The 21931-nt window shown below is 42.9% G+C and overlaps 1 protein-coding gene across 5 annotated transcripts in view; it reads left to right on the top strand.

Moving 5' to 3' along the window:
- Positions 1–528: 528 nt before the first annotated feature.
- Positions 529–21931, top strand: part of MICU1 (mitochondrial calcium uptake 1) — a 105815-nt gene continuing 84412 nt past the window's right edge. The window contains exons 1-3 of one of the 5 annotated variants that reach the window (XM_055803046.1): positions 529–567; positions 1676–1766; positions 13775–13936. In XM_055803046.1, coding sequence (XP_055659021.1) covers positions 13776–13936 — 161 coding nt within the window. In that variant the 5' untranslated portion in view covers positions 529–567; positions 1676–1766; position 13775. Of the gene's footprint in view, positions 568–619; positions 641–1675; positions 1767–5200; positions 5329–13774; positions 13937–21931 lie in introns of those variants that run through there. The other 4 variants (XM_055803222.1, XM_055803141.1, XM_055803104.1 and 1 more) reach the window with 4 other exon arrangements.

Genomic DNA, 21931 nt, shown 5'->3' with positions numbered 1-21931 from the left:
ACAAGTTGCTCAGACTCTTTCTATACACACCTCTGAAACCCATTTCAGGACCTATATACGAGACCCTCAAACCCTACATACAAGCCCTCCAGGACCTATATGCTCCTCATACTATATGCACAAGCCTCTCAAAACCTATATATATATGTATATGGGCCCCTGAGATCCTATATACAGGCTTTTCAGAACTTACACATACAAGCCCCTGCAGGACCCTGCATCCAGGTCTTTCGGGCCCTACACACAAGCCCCCCCGGCCCTATACACAGGACCTATACAAACACCCCTCACAGAGTACACACAAGTATTTCAGGAGCCACACAATCCCCAAGCCCCTACACAGAGCGCTCTCAAGACCTGTATATAAGCCCCTGAGCCCCTACACACCGGCCCTCCCGGACATCTATAGACTCCCCTCACACCCCGGTTCCCGCCCTTCGGTCCTCACGCGTCCCCCGGGCGCCACAGAGGCCCCGCCCCTCTCGGCTGCCCCCGCCCGCGGAAGCGCGGCCCTGGTGGGCGGGGCTGCGTGGTGGGCGGGGCGGCGGGACGGGCGGCCGGGCCGAGGTGAGCGCGGTCGGGCCGGGCGGGCCGGCCGCGATGGGGGTTCCCTACCCGCTCCCCAGCAGCCGGCGGCGGGGTACGGCGCCTCCGTTCCGCCTGGCCCTCCCCTCCCTTCCCTTCACCGCGTCCTGGCGGGAGCGGGCTTGGGGGCACGTAGGCGGGTGCTTACCGTGAAACGGGCTGGGGAGGGGCCCAGGCCCGGGGCAGAGGGGCCGGGGCCTGTGAGCTGAGGAGAGCCGCTGCCCGGGGAAGGCGGGCTTTCCGGGTGCCAGGGTCTCGGCGTGACGTGCTGTGGCTCCCCCGTCCCCCGGGGCCCTGCAGTGATACCATGGTTTCTTCCCTATGGAATAAACCTTAGGGTCTGTGCCTCCGTTCCAGCACTTAGCTTTTCTGGCTGGGAAAGACGCTGGGTCCCCTCGGCGCGTCTGGGTCGGTGGGGCCGCCGGGGGCTTTGGGGAGCACTCGGGCGGTTCCAGAAGTTGGGCCTCAGCTCCCTGGTTTTGGTTGACTTGTGTTGTTGCTGTAGGGGGTTGCGCGCCGTGTTGCCGAGGCTGTGCGAGTTATTGCTGTGCGTTATAGCTCATGTCAAAGCAACTCTTCCTAATAGCGGGTTGTTAAACAGCTTTAACTTCACTGGGCGGCCAGACTGTGTTTGATGTGCAGTTTGTCTTTGGAAAAACCTTTAGGGTTAATTTGGGTTAATAAACTGCTGAAAGTATAGAAGGGCCTGATATTTATTGTGACATGATTCGTGTATTACCTATTTGCCTTTAGTTTAATGAGCTGCCTGGGAAAGCTGATAAATCTGTTTAGTGGGGTCTGTTGACTTGGGGTGGGCAGGTCAGACAAGGCAGGATTTTTTTGAGGCTTTCTCCTCTAGAAACCCCGAGTGCCATCTTGGACTGCAGTTAAAGTTAAGGCCTGGCTGCTTTTTTGTTTTGATCAGCTGTGTGACCGTTTTTCTCCTCCTGACTTTATGTGGCAGGCAGTCTGAGATGCGTATGTGAGAGCACAGAATTGCAGAGCATGACTGCCTGGAGAGAAATAGTGTGCAGCATGTTGCTGGCAGCAGAGAGTTATAATCTTTATTGTGTTTGTTTCTTGTTTTTAGAACACAGCTCTGCAACCACTAAAAAATTATTCCCTGGGTGCTTCATGACCACTTGACCCGCAGGTAGGGAGCAAGTACACTCGCACTACAGGTGAGGATGTTACACAACTCATAGCATGTTGTGGCTTTGCTCTCAGGTACTTTTAACTGAATTAATCATCTGGCTGATACTTACCCTTAAATTTGCCCTGTTTGGAATTGTTCTGAAAGTGTTCACCCAAGATTTTTCCTAAAGCTGTAGGAAAACACCTTGTCTTTTTGCAATGTGCAAAGTTGTGCTGACTTTTCTGTTGGAATACCACGGGCAGTGCTGTGTGGTTTGGAAGAAGGAGTGAAGCAGGCATGGGAGCAAGCTGTGAAAGAAGTTTGCTGCCTAGAGCTTCCTGTCAACCCAACATCAGTTATGTCACATTGATAAAACATGGGGGGTGGATGGGAAACAACACACTAAAGAAAACAATCCTATTCACTATTTCTGTGCACTCAGTAAAAATGTATGTGAACATCGGGAGGTATCTTAACTTAAAACAAAAAACAAACCAAACAACCAAAACGTAACTAAAGACGCTTAAACTTTGTGCGTTTGTCCACCTGGAGCATCACGTTGCTTGGCCAGCCCAGGGGTGCAAGGGAAATGTGTTCTAGTGTCATCATGGCCTGCTTCTCTGTGACTCTGCAGGGGGTTGTGTTGGCCACCAGTTTCAGGCAGCAGCTTCTTCAGCCAATATAGCTACTGCCATGGAGGGTCCTGTGGCTGATAACCGTCCCCTTAAACTTTCTGGTATTCAGTAGTATGTTGGCAAGGGTATAATGCCTATATTCAACAGTGTATCTTAAGCCCATGTAACCTTTGTTTGTATACTTGTGAAAACAGCTTGTTGTCCAAATGACCCATTTTCTGCAGAAACTTTTTTGATATTTACGCTTCCTGAACTGAAGAATTTGGAATTTCGTGCTCTGGAGGAAAAAGAATGGTGTGCCTTGCCTACATCATTAATGTCTGTCTATGGGGGCGCTCTGGAGCTCGCTGCATCTCATTAGTCTTTGTGTAACTTCACTGTATATGTTCCTGTTGTGCATCTTGGGCTGAGAAGTCAGTGGTGTAACGCTGGGTAAGCAGGTGGTGTTTTGAGAGGAGAGATTGTATTGTTGTCCTTAGGCAATTTAACAGAGCAAATTGCAAGACTTGCATCCTCTCAAGTCTCAGGAAGGCTTTGGAGCACTATCCCATAAGCATTACATTTGTCAGGTGATATTTGAGGCAACCATCAGCTATGTTTAGATCTAGAATGTGGTAACAACTACTTTTGCATTTCTTGAGTAAAGTAAGTTCTGTAGAGATCATATGAGGTTTATTATACAAAAAAATGTTGTTGGATGTCATTCCACTTGCGTTAACGCTTCTTGAAATGGACTGAGCTGGGATATGTAAATACTTTTTTTTATACTGCGTGAGTTTGCAGTGGTTTTACTGGTCCACTGTATTTTAACACAGCTCAATACAGTAGAGCTGAGGATGCTTGTGTATAGCAATAAAAAAAAAAGTTAATTTTCCAAATGCTGTGTCTTTCTGCTGGGATGTTGCAGGGGTGTTAGCAAAAATGTGTCTTCATGTAGATAGACTTTTGGTGGCATGATGCTGTTTGGGATTCTTCAGTAGCAAACGTTAGCCAGGGCCTTTGAGAAGAATGGTATTGCATCTTTTTTTTACAATGGTTTTAAGAAAGGTTTGTTGCAAATGGCATGGCTGCCTCTTGATGGGGGGATGGCTATGTATCTTTAAGGTGAGGCAGCTGGCACTTTTATTAAGAAATGCAAGGACTCACAGTAGAGTCTGAATTGCACTTTATCTGCCTAATCACATATCCAAAAGTCTGGCAGGCTTGCCCGTTAGGGAAAGATTTAAGATACTATCAAACAGAAAAAATGGACAGCTTGACCGTTCATATCATGCATTGTTATACTGCGGCACTGTAGTATTAGCCGAAAGTCCTTGTCTAGTAAATTCTGGGTTATCTTTGTTTGCTACCTTGTCTGTGAGTGCAGTGACTCCGCCTCCTCCCCCAGAAACCTGCCATAAAGTTTCCTTTCATGCATTCTGGATTTAACCTCTGTCAAGAGCAGCTTTTAATTGCTGTCCCACCATTGCTCAGAGCTGGAAGTACTACTGTGTGAAGAGATCCTTTTGTCTTGGATGACACTACTGTGGATGTGGGTATGAGAAGGCAGAGCAGACCAAAGTGCTGATCCTTTTAACTTGGAGTTTTGTGTTGGGGCTGGCACAAGGTGGGAATGCACAGGTGGGGGCAGGCCAGCTGCTTGTGCTGATTTATAATAGCCGTGAATGTGTGGCCTTAAATGCTTTGCATAAACAGCCTTTGATTTGTTACAGGGTTTCCTTTCTGTCCCTGCAACTTGTGACAACTTGTGACCCTTCCTTGACAAAACAAATCACTAGCTTAAAGTAACCGTTTCCAGGTTGTGTTTTTAAAATAGAAAAAAGCTGCCTTCTCTGGGTTGGGGGGGGGTGGGGTTCATTTAAGTCTCCAGGGTCTCTCAAGCTCAAATTCTTAGTTTTTTCTCTTAGAGTTTATAGCCCTTTGAAGTGAAACCCAAGATTCTCATGTGGACAGCGAGAAAGATGATCCTGGTTTGAGATGAGCAATGCTGCAGCTGACCTGTGCTTGAAACATGAGACCTGTGAATGCGTGTAGCTTTATAATATTTGTAGTATGTCAGTCTGTGATGCAGACAAATCTGGTCTATGGCAACATCACAATCAGACCCAGTATCTGTATAGACTAGTTGCATTATGTACCACCAATTCAACATCTGTGTTGTCATTTGATGCAAACTTCTGTTTCTGGCATTTTTGCTTCAAGAGCTAGAAGACTAGTTCTATTTTTTTCACTGAAATCTTAGCTACGATACAAACACAAGATCTGCAAGAATTGATCTCTGCCTTATGCCAGTCAGTGTTAAAGACTACAAGAGGATTGTCACTGTATTAGATGCTCTGTGTGTGTGCACCAGGTTTGCTTGCAGTATATTAGAGTTGCCCAGGAATTCCAGTCGTGTCCCCATCCCCCCACCCCATTAATTTAAACCCTAAAAGCACTGATATGTGGCGGTGTTTCTCTACATCTCTTCTTACAGTCTGTAACTATGGCTTGCTGTTTCCATGAAGATGATCCCTATTTTTTCTTGTTGGCTGAAGTTTTGGTGGACTGCAAAGTAAAACTCCTCCGTCCTCCGATTATCTGTCTAGGTTTCATGGCTGCAGGGAGAGAAGTGGTGTGTGGTAGTGGCCAGGCACTGTGACTCATCGGGTCCTCTGCTTGGTGGGGCCTTTGCTCCAGATAAGTGTGTGAGCAGGCAGTGTGCTATCTGTCTGGCCACCTTGGGTGGAGCCAACTATTTGTTGCCAGCGTTTTCAAGCTGAAAGTGAGCTCCTCAGGTCATGTTCTAAAAGCATAAGGCACTAGCCAGGATTATCTGTATTCTTTTTTTTTTTTTTTTTTTTTCCTGTCTGAAATTCAAGCTAATCCAATAAGGCGTTTCTGGAAAAGCAGCTGCAGGAGTTCAGACTTACTTTTCATTTTTCTGGGGGGAACCAGTGCCCTTCTCTGGAATTCAGAAGAAATTGCCATCTGGTAGGTGAAATGCAGATGCTGTCACTTTTTTGTTTGTTTCGGTAGATTTTTATTTAAAATTTCTTTGGATGTGTGCCACCAAAGTGTGACTTTTTGGGCAGGAGAGGCGTTTTCTAAAGAAGCAAGTGGCTATTGCTGAGGTAGGTGATGTTTCTGTTTAAAAGAGAGAATGGGAAAGGAAGAAATGACCATATGGTGATATTCAAATTCAAGTTCTCAGTGGGTTCACAAGTCTTTCTCCTCCTTGTCTGAGAGGAAAAGAGGTACAGACTTCAGTGTCAAATTCTGGGATGATCTGCTGCCTGTCATACCTCCAAAATGAAATGTCTTTTTCTAGAGCTGTACGTTTGTCTGCAGATAACTCAAGACTGTTGAATTGTCACCTTCACAGCCTAGTGAGGCTTTTGCTTTTTCTTCAAACTACTTACATTTTTCTTTCAGCAGTATTTTCTTGTGAAACACATGTTTATTAAGAATTAGCACCAGCTTGGAACCAAGTAAGCCATAAACACTTCTTAAACCTACTTTTAACTGTTCTGAGATATTCTTGTTTGTTTGTTATGGTAAGGTACATGCAGTTAGGTGGCCGTTGGCTGGAGAAAAGGCAGGAGCTTCAAGGAGGGTTTTTCTATTTGGTGCAAAAGTTAGGAATTATCAGGAAAATCACATCCCATTGACACAGATTGTGCAAGTCAAGTTAAATCACTCGGGTCATTAAGCAACCAAGCCTTATTCCTGCTGGCTGTGACTTTCTACAGAAAAAGGCAGAAGTATTATGTTTCTACCCCTCTGCCAATAGTTCTCTTGACAAACCTTTGCTCCTTGAAGTCGTTTTTTTCCTCCTGCAAAAATGTCTTTGCTCTGGTGTGCCTGCCTATGTGGCAGGTTTGCCACACAGCCTGAGTATTTAGGAATAGTGCTTGGAAAAAGAAGATTTCACATTGAACTGATTAAGGTGGAAGTAGCTCATGAAACAGGGTCATTATCCTTAATAGGGGGTGAGAAGTGGGTTTTTTTTTATTTTGTTTTTGGTTTTGCAGCTCTACTAGTTACCTCTGGCTCCTATGGAGATGGTAGTAGGGAGCTTGTTAATGCTGAGGTTTACTGTAATGGTTTCTAGGTGGAAGAGCCCAAGGAATAGGCTGCATTTTGGGGGAAAGGAAAACTTTAACCAGGAAAAAGCAACTTCTGGCATTGATTTCTGTGGAAGATTGTAGTTGCTCCTTAAAAACCTACTGTGCATTGCTGGAAACTGACTGAAAGAGCAAGCTAATATTTTGACCGTGCTGAAGGTGCTATTTGCAGTGCTGCTGCAACAGATGGTAACACAGTTACTTTGTTTGGGTAAACTGATATTTTTTATTTGTTTCTCAAAAGCTGCAATTCCTGCTGGCTGCATCCACTCACAAGTCCTCTAATGACTCAGCTAGCAAGTTAGATTTGGGGTTGCTGTTGAGCTTGCCATCTGGTGTCTCTTCTGCCATTTTAGATGCCACCAAAGTCTTTATCTTAAGTATACTTTAAATGTTCAAAGGCACATAGGAAAAGATTTTTCCCTAGTGAGTAGACACTCCTGTCTCCCTTTCAAGGGGAGATCAAGACGAAGCTAGTTGCTGACCTACACCCTTATAAATAATCCAGTTGCAATTACTAATAATGCTTTATTAAAGCTAAATCAAAAGTCTTGTGTGTGTCACCACAATACAGTGTCTTCTCTACTTGGCACTGAAGATCAATAAAATTATTTTCAGTCTTGTCAGTTTTAATCTAGGTTCTCTGCACAGCTGTGTTGGGGGTTTGTGACTGTTCTCTGGCCAGATTGCTGCAGTCTAAGGTGATGCTCCTGTGGAAGCAGATTTAGTAGAAATTGGCATGGGTGACTTGTACAGCCCAAGGAGAGATGGTTATTTCTTCTGTACAGTATTTGCTAGGAAATGCAGATCATCCTGAGATAGAAGATTAGTTTTCAAGCAGTGAGAGCCCAGGTGTGGGTATGTGGAGCTTAAAAATAGGGGAGGAATTAGAGGAACTGGTAGTGACAGAGAAACCTGCATTTTCCTTAATTTAAATATAGTTAATAGTAAGGATGTATACATTAAATTGAGAATACCACCTGTGCCTATAAGTGGTAGTTTAACAAGTTGGATTCCAACTAGTCATGGGTTTGCTGTTTTATTTTCATTTTGTCTTATGCTAAATGATCAATTTGGCAGAATAAAATAACTTGTGAGGTGAGGATGGTATAATAGAGTCTTAATGTGTATCATCCTGGTAAATTGTTACACTCAATAAGCCACATTAACGGTGAGGTGATTTCAGAATGCCAAAACGTGTTGGTAGTGCAATATTAGACTGAATTTTAAGACATGTTATGAAATGCAATAGTATGGCTTTAATAGCAGCTGCATTCAGAGCAGAATGAAGTTTAATACTAAATCTGGCTATTTGAGGGATGGCATTGATTGTCCCCAAGGGGAGGACAAGCGATGGTGTAGTTACCGAGCTGTAGCATTGGGAAATGTGCATTTTCAGGGTGGAGGATTTTAGGAAAAGATGAACCCTTACTGCAATGACAGTTAAAAAGAAATTGCCAGGCTATGGCTTAGGTTTCTTCTAAAGACCTGGCAGTGTGTTATCAATTGATGCATTGTGGACTTTTCATCAATTTAAATCATGCTCTGAAACAAATGTGGTTTCCCTCTCTAGTGAAATTAATGTGATCAAATATTGCCCTATCTCATACCTGAGAAGAAATTACTTTCGCTGCTGGATATCATTCGCATTTTCAAAACTGATTTATGCGTCTCGGTAAGCTAATTACTTCAGTAATGTGAGTAATCCTTTATCTGAAATTGCACTGGATAAGGTGAAAATTTGGAGTTTCTGGAGGGGAAAAGAGCAGGAGTGGTTTAGTCTTTCTTGGTGATGGGGCAAGGAGTGGATCCAGACATCTTGGTAGCTGGAATCCACCTCTGGGGCACCCTTTGTACAAATCACCCTTGTACAAATAGCTATTGCTGGTACCATTTTCTAAACAAAGTACAGAGAACTGGAGGGAGGAGAGGTCAAAATTAATATCTTAATTTTGGTGGAAGCAGCTTTGATGCTAAGAGGTTCACATACACACACACGGTTTCTGTATCTCATATGATTTTAAGCATCTCTATTAGTGTTGATGGTAAAACACCTATCCTGATTGCTTTGACCTTTCCCTTGTGTCTTGACTTTTCCTTCCCTTTGGATTTATTTGTCATACTGTTCTTCCCATTGCAATTTTTCCTTCACCTCTTCCCAATAATCCTCTTGAGAAGACAGAGACAGGAGAGCTGAGAGATGAGATCCATGCTTTACTGCTGCTGCCTTCCTGCTTCAGGGCACCCCATGCCTTCTGGAGTTGCTGCTTCAGTGAGCAAGGGTGAGGTACAACTGACAGTCAGGGGCTGAGGTGGAAATAGGTGAGGAATTTTCGTACAGCAGCTTCTGGGCCAGGGTGTCTTGGTCTGCTCTGGCAATGTCAGACTTTGCTTTTTGATAAACACACGGCTCCAGAAAGCTCTTTCAGTTCTTAGTGATTCCATCTCAGCCAGTCCCTGCAGAAGTCTATATGCCTAAGCAGTGCCTCGTAAATGCAAATCTGTTTTGAGAAGATATTACATAACAGTATTTTTCATTTAAATTTACAATTTACATTCTGCCCTGATGTGCAGGCTTACCATGTCCTAGTAAAATTGCTCAAATAAAAAGTGCCTGTGAACCCTTCTCTGATGAAATATTAAACACCCATCAGCTTACTCCTTTCACATGTTTGTGCTACTGAGGCCACCTTTGACATAAAACCCCTGCTTTAGGTGTGTTTCATCCTAAAAACTGAGGCTGTTCTGGATTGCCCAAAAGGACTACAAGAAGTTCAGTGCTGTGGGCTACCCAAGTGTGAACGGAAGTTCCTTTTCCTGGGCTGAGATACTGGTGCTGGAAAACCACGAGCAAGTCTTTTTGTTCTTTTGGTATCTGAAAAAGGATGCAAGAGCTGGGATCTGCTAATTCTTATGTGCACTGGTGTTTTGTCAATAGATGGGGTCAGCACAAAGGGAACAGACACCTAGTTAAAGAAGTGAGTTTATCTTTACTTACATTTAAAGCAATAGAATAGTAAGTGAAATAATGCAGGAAGAATAAAGCAAGACTAAGTAATGCACCTGATCATTACTACATATGACAGAATATAGTTAAGAAAGATACATTACCTACTGCCTTAATACATTACCATCGTCCAGATCCTCTGTTGCTGGGGATCCCCTGCTACAGTAAGGATTTGGAGAGCCTTTCCTGACAACTGGGAGGTCCTACGCAGTGCGTCCACTTGTAGGTGAGGTCTCCAAAGTTGCTGTAAGAGGGTCCAACTTTTATACTGTTGAATAAACAAGCTCACCTAATGTCCAGTGTCGAAGCATCTGGTTTCCCTCTCCTCTTGGATCGCGCTGAAGCCTGGTCCAGGGCTCAGGGAGGAACCAAGGGAGTCTTCCTTAGCAGCTTGATTTTAACCACTGGTTTCCAAACAAGGCCACGTACCTGGTTTCATAGCCTTGACTACCTGCCCCTAAGCAAGGAAGGATGCACTATATCTTTGCGAATGATTATATTCTGTCTAAGCTACATCTTTAACTAATGATCATGCATATTTTGCTAATGATTGGATACCAAATATATACATATATAAAAAAAACATTTGTTTGTCAGGTTCATCTAGAGGTCAGCTTTGGCTCAGGGCCTGTTGCTCAGGCCTCAGTACTTCAACTGAAAAAGTCCAGGGCAGGAGTCTTAATGCTGTGAACATGGCAGGGGGGAGAAGGAGAGAGCTTGTCTGAATTCCCTCGCAAAACATGTTAGCGGACAGCAGATCATTGTTTGGGGAAATAAAATACCCACATCAAGCCAGAATGTATATAATTGTTGAAACACTTTTGCATTTCTTTTAACATGATCTGGATGTCCTTAGTTTGCCCGTTGTGTGTCAGATCGGAAGTGGTACTTTCCTAATGGCTTTGTGGGTTTCCTGGATGTTCAAGACGCTAACATGTTTAATGCTAAATTACAAATATAGCAGGCTCTATGCTGTTGCATCTTGCCAGCTACATGTACCCATAGAGCAGGGCCCTGAGCACTTGCCTGATGGCTGTGAGAGCTGCTGCAGCTGCTGGTGCAGAAACACAGCTCAAACCACGGAGCCAGGGCACAAAAACACGGTGCCAAAGTGGACAAAGAGAGCCAGGTACCAGGATGGGCTCTCACATCTCATCTGGTGAGGGTTTTGGGTAAGGTGGAGGTTTTTTTTGTTGGGTGGCTCAGTTTTTTCGAATGCTTGGGCTCTGAGGATTGAGTTTTGGTGGAGCAGACAGTCATCAAAACTTCTGTTTTTAAATCCTGAGGTCTGTAGGTTGACTCTTCTGCTTAAAAAATAACAATACCTGTGTCTCGTGGCATAAATAAAAGCAGATATGTCATTCTTTTCAGGGAAACAAGCCCCCACTCTTTCTTTTGTCTAAGGATGTTAAGTCAGTCTCTGAAAGTAGAGCTATTTTGAGGAAGAACTTACTGGCTTATCTCTTAGAAACAAAATTATGATCTACAGATTTCTTATAGCTCTAATGCTAGAACATTATTGTAACTTATGTTTGGTCCTTATTTTCAGTATTATGGAGATTGTGGGGTTTTTTTTTCCTCTGAGCTACTTTGTTGTATCCTATAAATGAAAATAAAATAATCATTTATTGCGTTAAATCCTGCAAGAATTGAGATTGTTTCTTATTATAAGCTGTAATCACATCTGTTCTTGGGAGTTTTATACTTTATCTCAGTTTTATTCCTTATTCTACTGCAGATCATGGTGTTAAGCTTTTCATTGCTGCAGTTTGGGCAAGGTGCTTATTTTTAATCTTTTTAAAAGTGAGCACGGCTTTCTCAAGTGATCTTGGCTTACGTGCCTGGAGCTTTTAACGAAACATAGCAAATATCATGCTGCTTTTGAATTAAAAAAAAAAAGAAGTGAGATTGTAAAATCACAGATGGAAAGCATGGAAAATTCAGCTTACAAAGTGCTTTTTTTGTTTTTGTTCCAAGATAAGGATACTCTATATTTTAGGGTTATTATGGGAACCACCTGCTTTCAGCTGTCTTGGGCAATTGTTACAGAGTGCTGTCTGGGTGAACGTTCCACCACCATCAAGGATGGAGATTACTTGGACAAAGCAGATGATATAGTGTTTCTTAGGGCTCAGACAGGACAAACATTTATTCAGTACTAAAGCCAACAATCTGAAATGTTGTAAAAATCTCATCAAGCTCAAAAGTAAGCACTGTGGGGCTTGACTTTTGTTTTGGCTGATTAAGTGATAGTGGCAAGATTTCCCTTATCCATTGCATCTTATGCATATAAAGCTGTAATTAGGATGGGGAACGCAAGTAAGGGCAACATTTACTTCTTGGTGAAAACAGAAAATGCAGATTTTTCTCTGCATATGAAACAGAAGTTAGTCCCTGGAGATGAAATGGCAACATCAGGTTTGTGTAGGATGGAAAATAACTTTAAATTTGAAATAAGAGCTGTTTTTCATAACAATCTTCTGTTGTTCAGAACTGGAGAAGACTGGAGAATAAGCGCCGTTGACTGGCTGTGTTCCATTCAAACTTTAATTTTAAGCCTATTTATTTTTAAAGGAATAAACAAAATGGGAATGCCCACTGGAAATTTGGGGGTTGGTATGTGCACAGATGAATATAAAATGGATGCTGCTGAGATGCAGTAGCTGTGAGCAGTAAAGTTCGCAGTATTTGCCCATAAACCAGGGTGGCAAGGCATAGGCACCCTGTGGCTTTGACATACACAGCAAGAGCAGTATTGCAACTTCTGTTCCAGCCTGCCATTGGCTGCTGGTGCTTCATTCCATCTCCCTTGTCCCAGGACCATGCAAAAGCCTTAGATCTGTATGAAAAATCACTGATAAGGGATTTTCTAATGATTTTTCATTATCTGTGCTTGTCTTCCCCTCACCACCTTTCTTGATTGTGCTGTGAAGTATTAAGATGCATCTCCACCACCTTAAAGGATATTGAGCTCTGGCACTCAAAATTAGCTGCTGAATATTTTATGTGCGTCTTCCCTTCCTCTTTCTCTCTTCTCCTCCCTAAGTTCACATCACTCGTTCACATTATGAAATCTTGAGCTGTGTGTTGCTTTAATCAGCGGAAAAGGGCGGTAATATATTCAACTCTTTATAGCTGAAATGGGATAACACGCCACACACGTAAGATATGTTTGCACAAAATGGTCCCAAGATTCTCATTGTTGGAAGTTAATGGTTTAGCAGAATGGTGTGGTGGCATCTTGTGTTGCAAAAACAAATAAAAACCAATAGATGTGACTTCAGTTTTGTATTCTGTGGTTATTTGCTGGCTGGGAGTATTTGAGCAAACCAGCAAGAATGGGGAACAAACCAAAAAAATGGGCCACTGCTCCCGTGCTTTCCACTTCCAACATTTTTGCTGGCCTTGGGAGTTCTATACTGTTCTGTTCCAAATTTATTTTTTTTTAAGGCTGACCCTACAATCTGCAAATGGAATTTGCATCAGTTAGAAATAAAACCTTTATTTCACTAAAGATACAGCACCTTTCCCTTTCAAGGGTGACATTTACCCTTCACCTTCAGTCTTGTGAGCTAGCAAAAATTGCTTTGTCTCCTGTAGCTGGTGTGTGTGATGAGGTGAAGTTTTTTGCAGTTCACTTTCCTCTGTTGTAATAATGTTTGGATTTGTAGTTCTGGTTTCCTGTTTGTCTGTGTACTGGGGTGTGTGTACTGAGGTATGGATTGTGTTTTACAAGTTTTGATGCTTTGAAACTTGCCTTATATTTAAAGTTTGATATAAATTATTTGCTCCAGGGTAGATAAAAAAAGTGATTAAGAGCTGTAGGGTTTTCTTAGGGAAATTTATAATGACTGGGTTGGGGTTTGTTTGGTAGGTTTCTTGTTACTTGGTTTAATTTGCCATTTAAAATCCAGCTGTGTCTTTCCCTGTGGTCAAATGGCTCTTATCTGCTATACTTGTGTGTAAGATCTACCTGCATCTTCTGTGACTTAGCACTTGGGTGGAAGAGTGCAAATATTTCATCCTAATGAGGTGTGCTGGAGGAAGGCTTAAGAGGAATTTGAAGAAATGCTGTAAGAACAGCTGAGTAAGTAGTGAGGATGTGTCAGCCAGGTGTACACCAGTATGTAACACTTGTAATTATCTATTTATTAGGTTATGTGCCTATTGCAGAACAGCTAATAAATGTCTGTGACAGTTATTTTCTGTAACTTTTCCTATTCAAGAAACAACTTGCGAACAACTATCTGGTTGGGATAGTTGAAGCCATTTGTTGCTTTACTAATATGTTGTTCTTACTCCACAGGATGTTTCGCCTTCGACTTCTTCCTGTTGCAGCAGGGCTGTCTGCTGTTTCACGGCGTTACCATGGGACGGCACATCACCCAAGGACCAGGCGTAGGCTTGTGATGGCAGCTTTCGTAGGGACAACTGCAGTGACAACAAGTGCCAGATTCCTTTGGCAGAGGTAATACATATTTTTTTGTTTGGGGTTTTTTTTGCCTGAGATGTCATGCTGCTTTAGTTCAGTGGTAAGTCCTCCAGATGAGTTTAAGATCTGCGGGAGACTTTTTAAAGCATTGTTGCTTGTGCTGCTTCTGCTGCATGCAAGGAATGGCTGTTGGTGATTCCCTGTGGAGTTGCTTTGCCACTGTGAGTAGTCAGAGATGCAAAAAAGCTGAGGGCTGAATTTTCCCCTGGAGCCATCCACACGTGAGCTCTTTCCCCATGGCAGGATTTGCTGCCTGGCTTCCCCCAGCATTACATGGGTCTGTGGTATTGTGCAAAGAGAAGTCTGTTGACTTGACCAAGCTGGGTGAAATGTCTTGCTTTCAGCTTCTAGGAGGGCTGCTAGGGATAGCACACTTGGCTAGGGGATGCTACTCTGCCTTTCTTTGTGCTCTGCTGACTGCTTCATATATGAAACTTAGCAGGGAAGCAGAAGGGGACAGTTCATCTTGTGATGGTAAGGTAGCTGTATGCAGGACTCTGGTTTTTAAGGGCCAGAGCCTGAGGTCACCTACTTGTGGTCCGTGAGGCTCAAAGCTTGTTTCCATGATTGTGGGGAGAAAGGAGCTATTTGTGCTTGCCTGAATGACCATCAGTGAACCATGGGCCTGTGCCACATTTGAAATAAATCAAGGACTCCCTTCTCTTCCCTCAAAATGTAGGAGCAGTGTGGCACCTGCAGTCACTCTAGCTCATGGCTGCAATTGGAGTCTGAAAATAAAGCCTTTGCTTAAAACCCATCTTACTTTGATGACAATATTTAGGTTCTTTTTTGCTGCCACTCTGCTCACCTGTGTTGTGGCTGGAAGGCTCTAGTTCTAACACAACAGGAGGAAAATGATAGTGATTGTTCTGGCTGTTCCTATAGCTGTCAAACTTTGATATCTGCTAAAAGGAGTTGCTCAGTCTGCGGAAAAACACCGTGATCCAGCACAGTGTTGTCTTATGCTGCATTCTGCTAATAATCTGCAGTTATGTAGTGCCTCTTTATTCACAGGACCTGAAGACCTCTGTGGCAATGGCCAGGGTAACACCCCTTTTCAGTCAGGGAAGTGAGCAGGGTTTTTTCCACTTAAAACATCCTCAGCATGATCTTTAAGTAGGTAGGACATAATGTCCTACATAAAGGTGTCAGAGTTAGAGTTAAGATCAGAAGACAGAGAGTTAAGATCTCCCTCCTGCAGCAGGTTCACTTCTGCTTTTTAAAACAGCCAAATTGTCAGTTGTTGGCTTCAGCTTTCATCAGTAGGAAGGTGCTTCCTGTGGCAAAGAGCTCTAATGGTATGCAGAGTGCTAGGTCACAGGTGATTTCAGGGAGTGATTCTTGGCTCCTGGAGTACTTGGCTGTTTCTTGGAGGCCCCTGGGCACTATGACTAGGCTTGACCTTGCTCAGCTGAGGGTGCTGATTGAAATCAGATAGAGAGGGGCAATGTCTTTGGAGTAGCATGGTCTGTGATCTCCCCAGTCCTTATCAATCTGGAGATGCTGACTTGCTGTTACTGTTTGGGTTTTTTCCTTCTTTGCTCTATCTACTTCGTCTGTTATAAATTTGTAAAGCACTAAATAGAATTATACAGACTTTGAGGTATTCCTTTCCTACAGGAGCCATGAAATAAATCCACAATGTCAGTAACTGTAAAATAGTACTTCCAGGCTTATGATACTCATTTAATTAACTACTTGGCATACAACTCTTTAGTAAGAGGAGGAACAAAACTGATATATTTGTGTAGAAAATACTTCATACTGACACCTGTAGACATTTTAAAAAGACTTTTAAATAGGCATTTTAATGTTGTGTTTAAATGAGGAATAAGGAACTGCAAATTTCCTTTTGTCTTTCACAATATATAAAATGGGTGATTAGTAAGAGTTTAAGAATAAGTGTAGGTGAATACAAAACATTTGTAGTGACATCCTGGGTTATTTAGGTAGTACATCCTGAGTTATTACAGTAAAGTAGCAGTAAGTATAATGAATTAGTTACAAAAGGTAAATATGTAATACATGTAGCCAGGGCACAGGATTGAATAAGCCAGATGTCACTGAAAATATAACTTACGGACTACAGAGAGAAATGTCTGTATGCGTCTTGAGTATTTACAGTTAGTAGTAAGCAATTTCAATTTATGAAGTGTTGCAGTGGGTTTTGAATGGGAGGTTAGGGAGGTCCTTTGCATAACCAATTCTGTTGCTGGGGTTACTCTGTTGCAGGGATGACCTATGATGCTTGTTTACCTAAGGTTAGTGAAGCAACTGTGCTTTCATTGTGATAGGAAACTGCCATGCTGCATAGCCAGTCTCTGAGGGGTCCGGCAGGTCCTAAGCGTGGCTCTCGTAGCATACCAAAGAATTGCTGTCCCTTTTGATGACAAACTCCTCTAATGAGGAATGTGTGCCTGCTAATATTCTGCTTAACTTTTGGTGGTCTGTTAATGAAGCTGAGGCACATCATTGCCCTTTGAGTAGGGAATGCTGTTAAGGGATGCTCTGCTGCAGGCTGTCAGTGAAGTTTTCTAAGGTAAGGGATGTCTCCCTCTTTTTGTTGTGTTTTTTTTTAATAGTTCATTTTCTTTATAGTTAAGGCATTAAAGATGTAGTAGGCTGAATCAAGAAGCAGTTGAAAATCTTGTGCTTCTTGGGCTAAGTAAGTAGAAGATGATGCAGTGTTAGATGAAGAGCAGTAATAAAAGGAAAAGAGTATCTGATGTATTTCTTTTTGCCATCTGCATAAAGCCTTGTGTAAATGCCCCAGCTCTTCTCTACTGCTGTGTGGGGAGCAGCACTGCATCTCTCATCAGTACTTAAAAAATGCTCAAACTTACTATTTCAAAACAGATTTCTTGTACTTCTGATGATAGTGTAAATTGCTGAAAAGGATTAATATGTTAGTGCCTGTATGTGAACTCACGCTATCCACTACTTAGCATGAGGAAAGACAGGACTTCTCAAGTGGTTTGTCTGTCATGTGCAGCCTGAAACCAGTGTATTACAAACTGATTCTGCAGGATATGCTTTGAGCAGTGTCAGAAGCCAGTGCTGGGGTAAGAAAGCCTGCACAAAGGTAGATAAGTCAAGGATTGAAAAGATATATATAAAAAACCAGAGTGGTTTTATGCTGTAAGACAGGAAAGACTTAGATTGTGTCTTCCTGAGATAGGAGGTGGGCTGGTGGGATCATCACGTTTGATCTGCATCTGTGTGTAGCCTTCTGCATAGCCATCCATTGCAGGTGAGTGTTGGTCCTATTGACTTTGCTGTCTTCTGGGAGCTCCTGCTGCCTGGTTTTGGTGGAGTAAATCTCATGTGAAAAATTACACAACAGGAGTAACTAATGGTGCTCTGTTTGGCTGTCGTGGAGAATACTTTAGCATTGCAAATAACTGAGCTTAGAAGACTAATGAAGTTTACCCTTTCTAAGCAATAACTTAAACTCTGAGGATTTCCAGCTGGCGGCAGAAGCAATTAAGTATCTGAGCATTGGAATAATGAACTGCACTAATTAATTTGAAATAAATCTTGGTGCATTCATTGGCTAATCTAAATGAGCCATTAATAGATGAGCAGTACTGAACCTCTCAGTTTGCAACAAGCTTAATATTTATAAAAAATACTGTTACTGATGCTTGTGTAAAACTTCTGTTTTGTATTTGTAGCTCTACATACCCATTGGGAGTGTTACTAAAATGCCACAGATATGTTCTTTATGTCACAAACCTTCCTGGCTGAATCTGTGGGCAGTGGGCATCTGAAAGCACTTAAACTGGCATTTTAGTGCTGAATGTTGTCACTCAATCAACCTGGTGTTGAATGAAATAAGGGAGCATATGGACCTCTGGGGAGGACTTCTGTAAGCAGTGTCTTACCAAGTGCTCTTCCTGATTGACTGGAAGTATTTAGTTATGCTTCATTTCTTATCCTTCTGCAAATATATTAGTGGTATGAATAAGGGCAAGACATCTGTGTTGTTCTGGAACTTGCTTAACAAGAAGATCCTTTGCTACCAGCATGTTTGTATCTAATGCAGTACCCAATCTTCTTTTGCTGCATCCCCTTGGCCTTACTCTGTGCTCTTACGTCTTTTGCCCCATTCTGTGCATAAGTTGAAGCAATTAAGCTTGTGATACCATCTCCCAGCCTTGACAGTATATTCTCATTTTGTTACAAACTCATATTTTTCATGCCTCACTCCTCGCCAGCAAGCTGAGCAGTGCTGGCTGCCACTTCTGCAGATTTCTTTCAGTCTTTACCATTTCTTCCTCTCTTTTTCGGCCACCCTGTATCAAGTGCCCAGTTGTTTTACTGGAAGGTTGTCTGTAGAGAAGACTCTTCGTCTTCCTTGCTTTACTGACCTTCACTGCTTTTGGTGTTTGGTGGTTCTCCATCGGCGCTTCCGGAATTAATTTTGAAGCCTAGATCAGCCCATAGCTAACTCTGTTTAGGAATGCATTGGGGGGGTTTGCATCACTGTCATGGAGACTTCAGAGTAATTTGCTTGGAATACATTTTTAATGGCAGAAGTGTTGGAAATGCCTTATGCCGGCTGAAACTGAGACTTTAAAAATCTTTTTTCTAGTAAAACAAAAGAAACCATGTAAATCAGTCAAGAAGGGAGAAGCTGATTTTATAGCTATGGATATGTCAGGTACTATGTAACCTGATGTAGGAGAGAAAGGACTAAAAAGTATAGGTATTATTCATATGAGGTTATTTTTATTTTGAGAATTCTGCTCCATTTTTTTAATTTTTTGTGAGAGATGACAGACTCAAGAGGCTATCCTTAGGATTGCTGTGCTGAGGGTTTTCTCCTAAGGCCTGAAGACATGTCGATCTGAGTGCTGTCTTGAAAGAGCACTGTGTCCTTTCAGGTGGCTTTTGGCTTCATATTATTTTTACCCATGAGCATCAGGGGAAGGAAAGAATCAGATGTTGGGAAATGAGCCAAAGTCAAAACTGGAGTCAATTAGGAAAAGATCTGAACAGCCCGGGGGGGGGTGGGGGGGGGGGGGGGTGACCTCAGTTGACCTGCAGAGCTTAAAGCACAGGTATTGCCCTAAGCTTGCAGAGCTCTGGAGTTTGATCAGAGTGTGTTGGTAGTATCTTATTTAAATGTTACATAGCAAATCAGAGCTAGGATTTGTGTGGAGAAGCCAAATGGATATGCAAGAAACTGTGCGTGCGTCTGTCAGCACTGTGGTTCAGGGGTATAGCCCCGTGCCCCACTTGAGGTGAGCTCTTTTGGAAATGTAAGCAGTGTCTCCTGGTTTAAGAAATTAACAGATGTGTAATTTACAAGGATATTATGGTAACGTCAGTAGGATGCCTCCAGTGTGTGTCATTAGGGTTGATGGCCTTTGTGAAGCAATTGTTCTCCTTGCTATCGGGGAGTCATATCTAAGGAGCTGTGTGTTATCCCACGTGATCCAAGTTAGCTGGTGAGACTGACCTAAAACCATTCAGGTTCATTTTCTTCAGAGCAGTCCCTTTCAAGGGGGCTTGAAGCGCAGGTCCTCATGCTCTGGCCTGTCTGTCTGCACCCACGAGCTGGTGCTGGTGCCTGAGCTGGTGCTGGTGCCTAAACTGGGCTGCAGCAGAGGAGAGTGGGAGGGAGCGTGAGAAATCTGCTAGTGTGCTGCCAAGGCAGGGCTGGGGGCCTCCAATCTAGTCTTGACAGGCAGCTGTCTCACCTATTTTTAGGAATTTGCTGGTGATGGAGAGATCAGTGATGGAATAAATCCTCCCTGGCAGCTGATTCCAGTGTTCTCTGTCCTTAACATTACATGCTTTCTGTGTATCTAAACGTGTATATATAGGCTTCTCCTTCTTTGCCGTGTGTCTCTTCCCTTATGGTGTTCTTAAGCACATCCTGAATCTTGTCCTGCCCTTGCTGGACCAAGAGAACAGTCCTGCTGCAGTGGTTTTATGTATTAGTTATCTCACCTTCCTCTTTCCTTCTTTCTTATAGCAATCTGACTTATTTAGGTCAAGTTTCCCACATTGTGTTCTGGACCCTTAACCATTCCTGCTGCTCCTTATTGGCTCTTCTCCGGTTTGTCCAGCTCTTCCTTGGAGTGCACTGTCAGTAGCTGAAGGCTTTTTTTTGTGGGGATGGTCCTGCTGCTGGCTGGGGTGGAAGGAAGGACGTGCACATCTTGCAGATTATGCTGCTGTCTCCTTATGTTCTTGGACCTATTTTAAGCTATGGCTGGTATCCAGAGCTGTCTCCTCAATCTAATTGTTCATATTCACCTCTGGAATCTGTCTTAATTTTGGCATGTTCATTGCAGTTCATGCTACAAATTCATTGTGCTAATTTACAGCAGTATTAAGTGCCGTGAAAGCTGAGGAAGGAAGCACAATAGTAAAAAATCCTGAGTGGGGTGACATCCTGAAAAAGCGGGCTATGGATCTTCATAATTTCTGGTTAACTTCTTATTAAAGCCTTAGCTAAGTAATTTAGTTGCTGAATATGGTTGAGGTGAGGATGAGACAGAGCTCCTCATTGAAAGCACTCCTGATCCCTGGAGGCTGCCTATTTTTATGAATGTTGTGTACAGGCTAGCTTTTGTATTTCAGTATGGAAAACTGAAGTTTTAAGTGGCTTTTAAACCTCATGTGGATGTCTCCAGATGTTTATAGATAGGGAGTGTGGCAACTCGTCACCTGAAGAACACATCTGTCAGGCAGGATTCCCCTCTCCTGCTTCGTTTGGTGGCAATGTTTTTGCTGACTCCTGAGTGCCCAACTTCTTGTTAGATCTCCTGCATTTCCTTCTGAGACTAATGACATGATTATTAGATGTGATACCTAAGTGCTTTTCTACTGCCTTCAGGTTTAGAACAACTAAGCACTTACCTTTGGCACAAAGCTTTGTTACTTTAACAAACTGTTATGCTTCTGTCACTCAAAGAAGAAAAATACGTTAAAGTGAGAGATTACAATTTCTCTAATTGGAAGACCTGCAGCTGTGGAGTATCATGCCAGTGACTGCTGTGAGTACCAAGATCCTTTGTGTATGTATATCGTATGGTTGCATGCACGTGGCTTTGTCAAAGAACCATTTGCTAAGTGAAAATTCAGTATTTAGTCCTCCTCTGTGGTAGCTAGGTGGTTTTCTTTGGGGATGATGAACCTAATCTTATGCTTGATTGTTGGCTTTCTCCAAGGATTAAAAGAAGATACTATGAAGCAGATGGGAAATACAGTCTTTGCCTCAAATTCCGTTCACTGGGGGCAGGGTACGCAGACAGGACCTGAAGAGACCAGTAGGGTTGAAGCGTGGCAGCTAGGATCTGGGGCAGGCACACTCTGTGGGTAGAGGCTGGCTGCCAGTTTTGGCACAGAGTGAAGCGAGTCTTTGTATTTTTGTTGCCCTTTTGTGCAGAAGTTGTAACCACAGGCATGCCATTGGAAAGTCAGTCTCATCAAAAAAGGAGGTGGAGAGTCTTCACTGGCTGATGACAGTCCAGCAGGGTGGATCTTTCTAGAGCTGTGAGGTTTTTCCAGCCATACTCGGACATCTGCATTCAAAGACTCCTTTATGTGGGTGCAGATGGAAGGTGTAGTTGTTGGAAGCCAAGGATTTCAACAGAGGATGGTTGTGCAGGATGTAAAATACACAAAGTAGTAGGTGTACGTAGAGAGCAGATCCTTCAGTGATTAATTCAATGAGTAGTTTGGACTGTGTCCTGGAGGTGAGGAATAGCAGGTACTGTTGAAAACCTTGCTTGGGAAGTAGACTAGCTTTTATTCTCACAGCTTGTTTTGCTTGTATGCTGCAACGGTGATCTAACTGTAGAGCAGAGTTAATTACCTGGATAAACCAGGGAGGGGGGGAAAGCAGACTGTATTCAAACAGCCTACGTCTGCATTGCTATAGCCAACTGCCTTGACAGTGTGATGGATTGAAGGAATGCGTAGGATTTGCTGAAAACCGCTTGATTTTTAATTTCA

Source organism: Falco peregrinus, chromosome 1 (assembly GCF_023634155.1).
Source record: "Falco peregrinus isolate bFalPer1 chromosome 1, bFalPer1.pri, whole genome shotgun sequence".
NCBI lineage: Eukaryota > Metazoa > Chordata > Aves > Falconiformes > Falconidae > Falco > Falco peregrinus.
The sequence above is the reverse complement of the archived record's forward strand: the minus strand, read 5'-3'. Positions and strand labels throughout refer to the sequence as shown.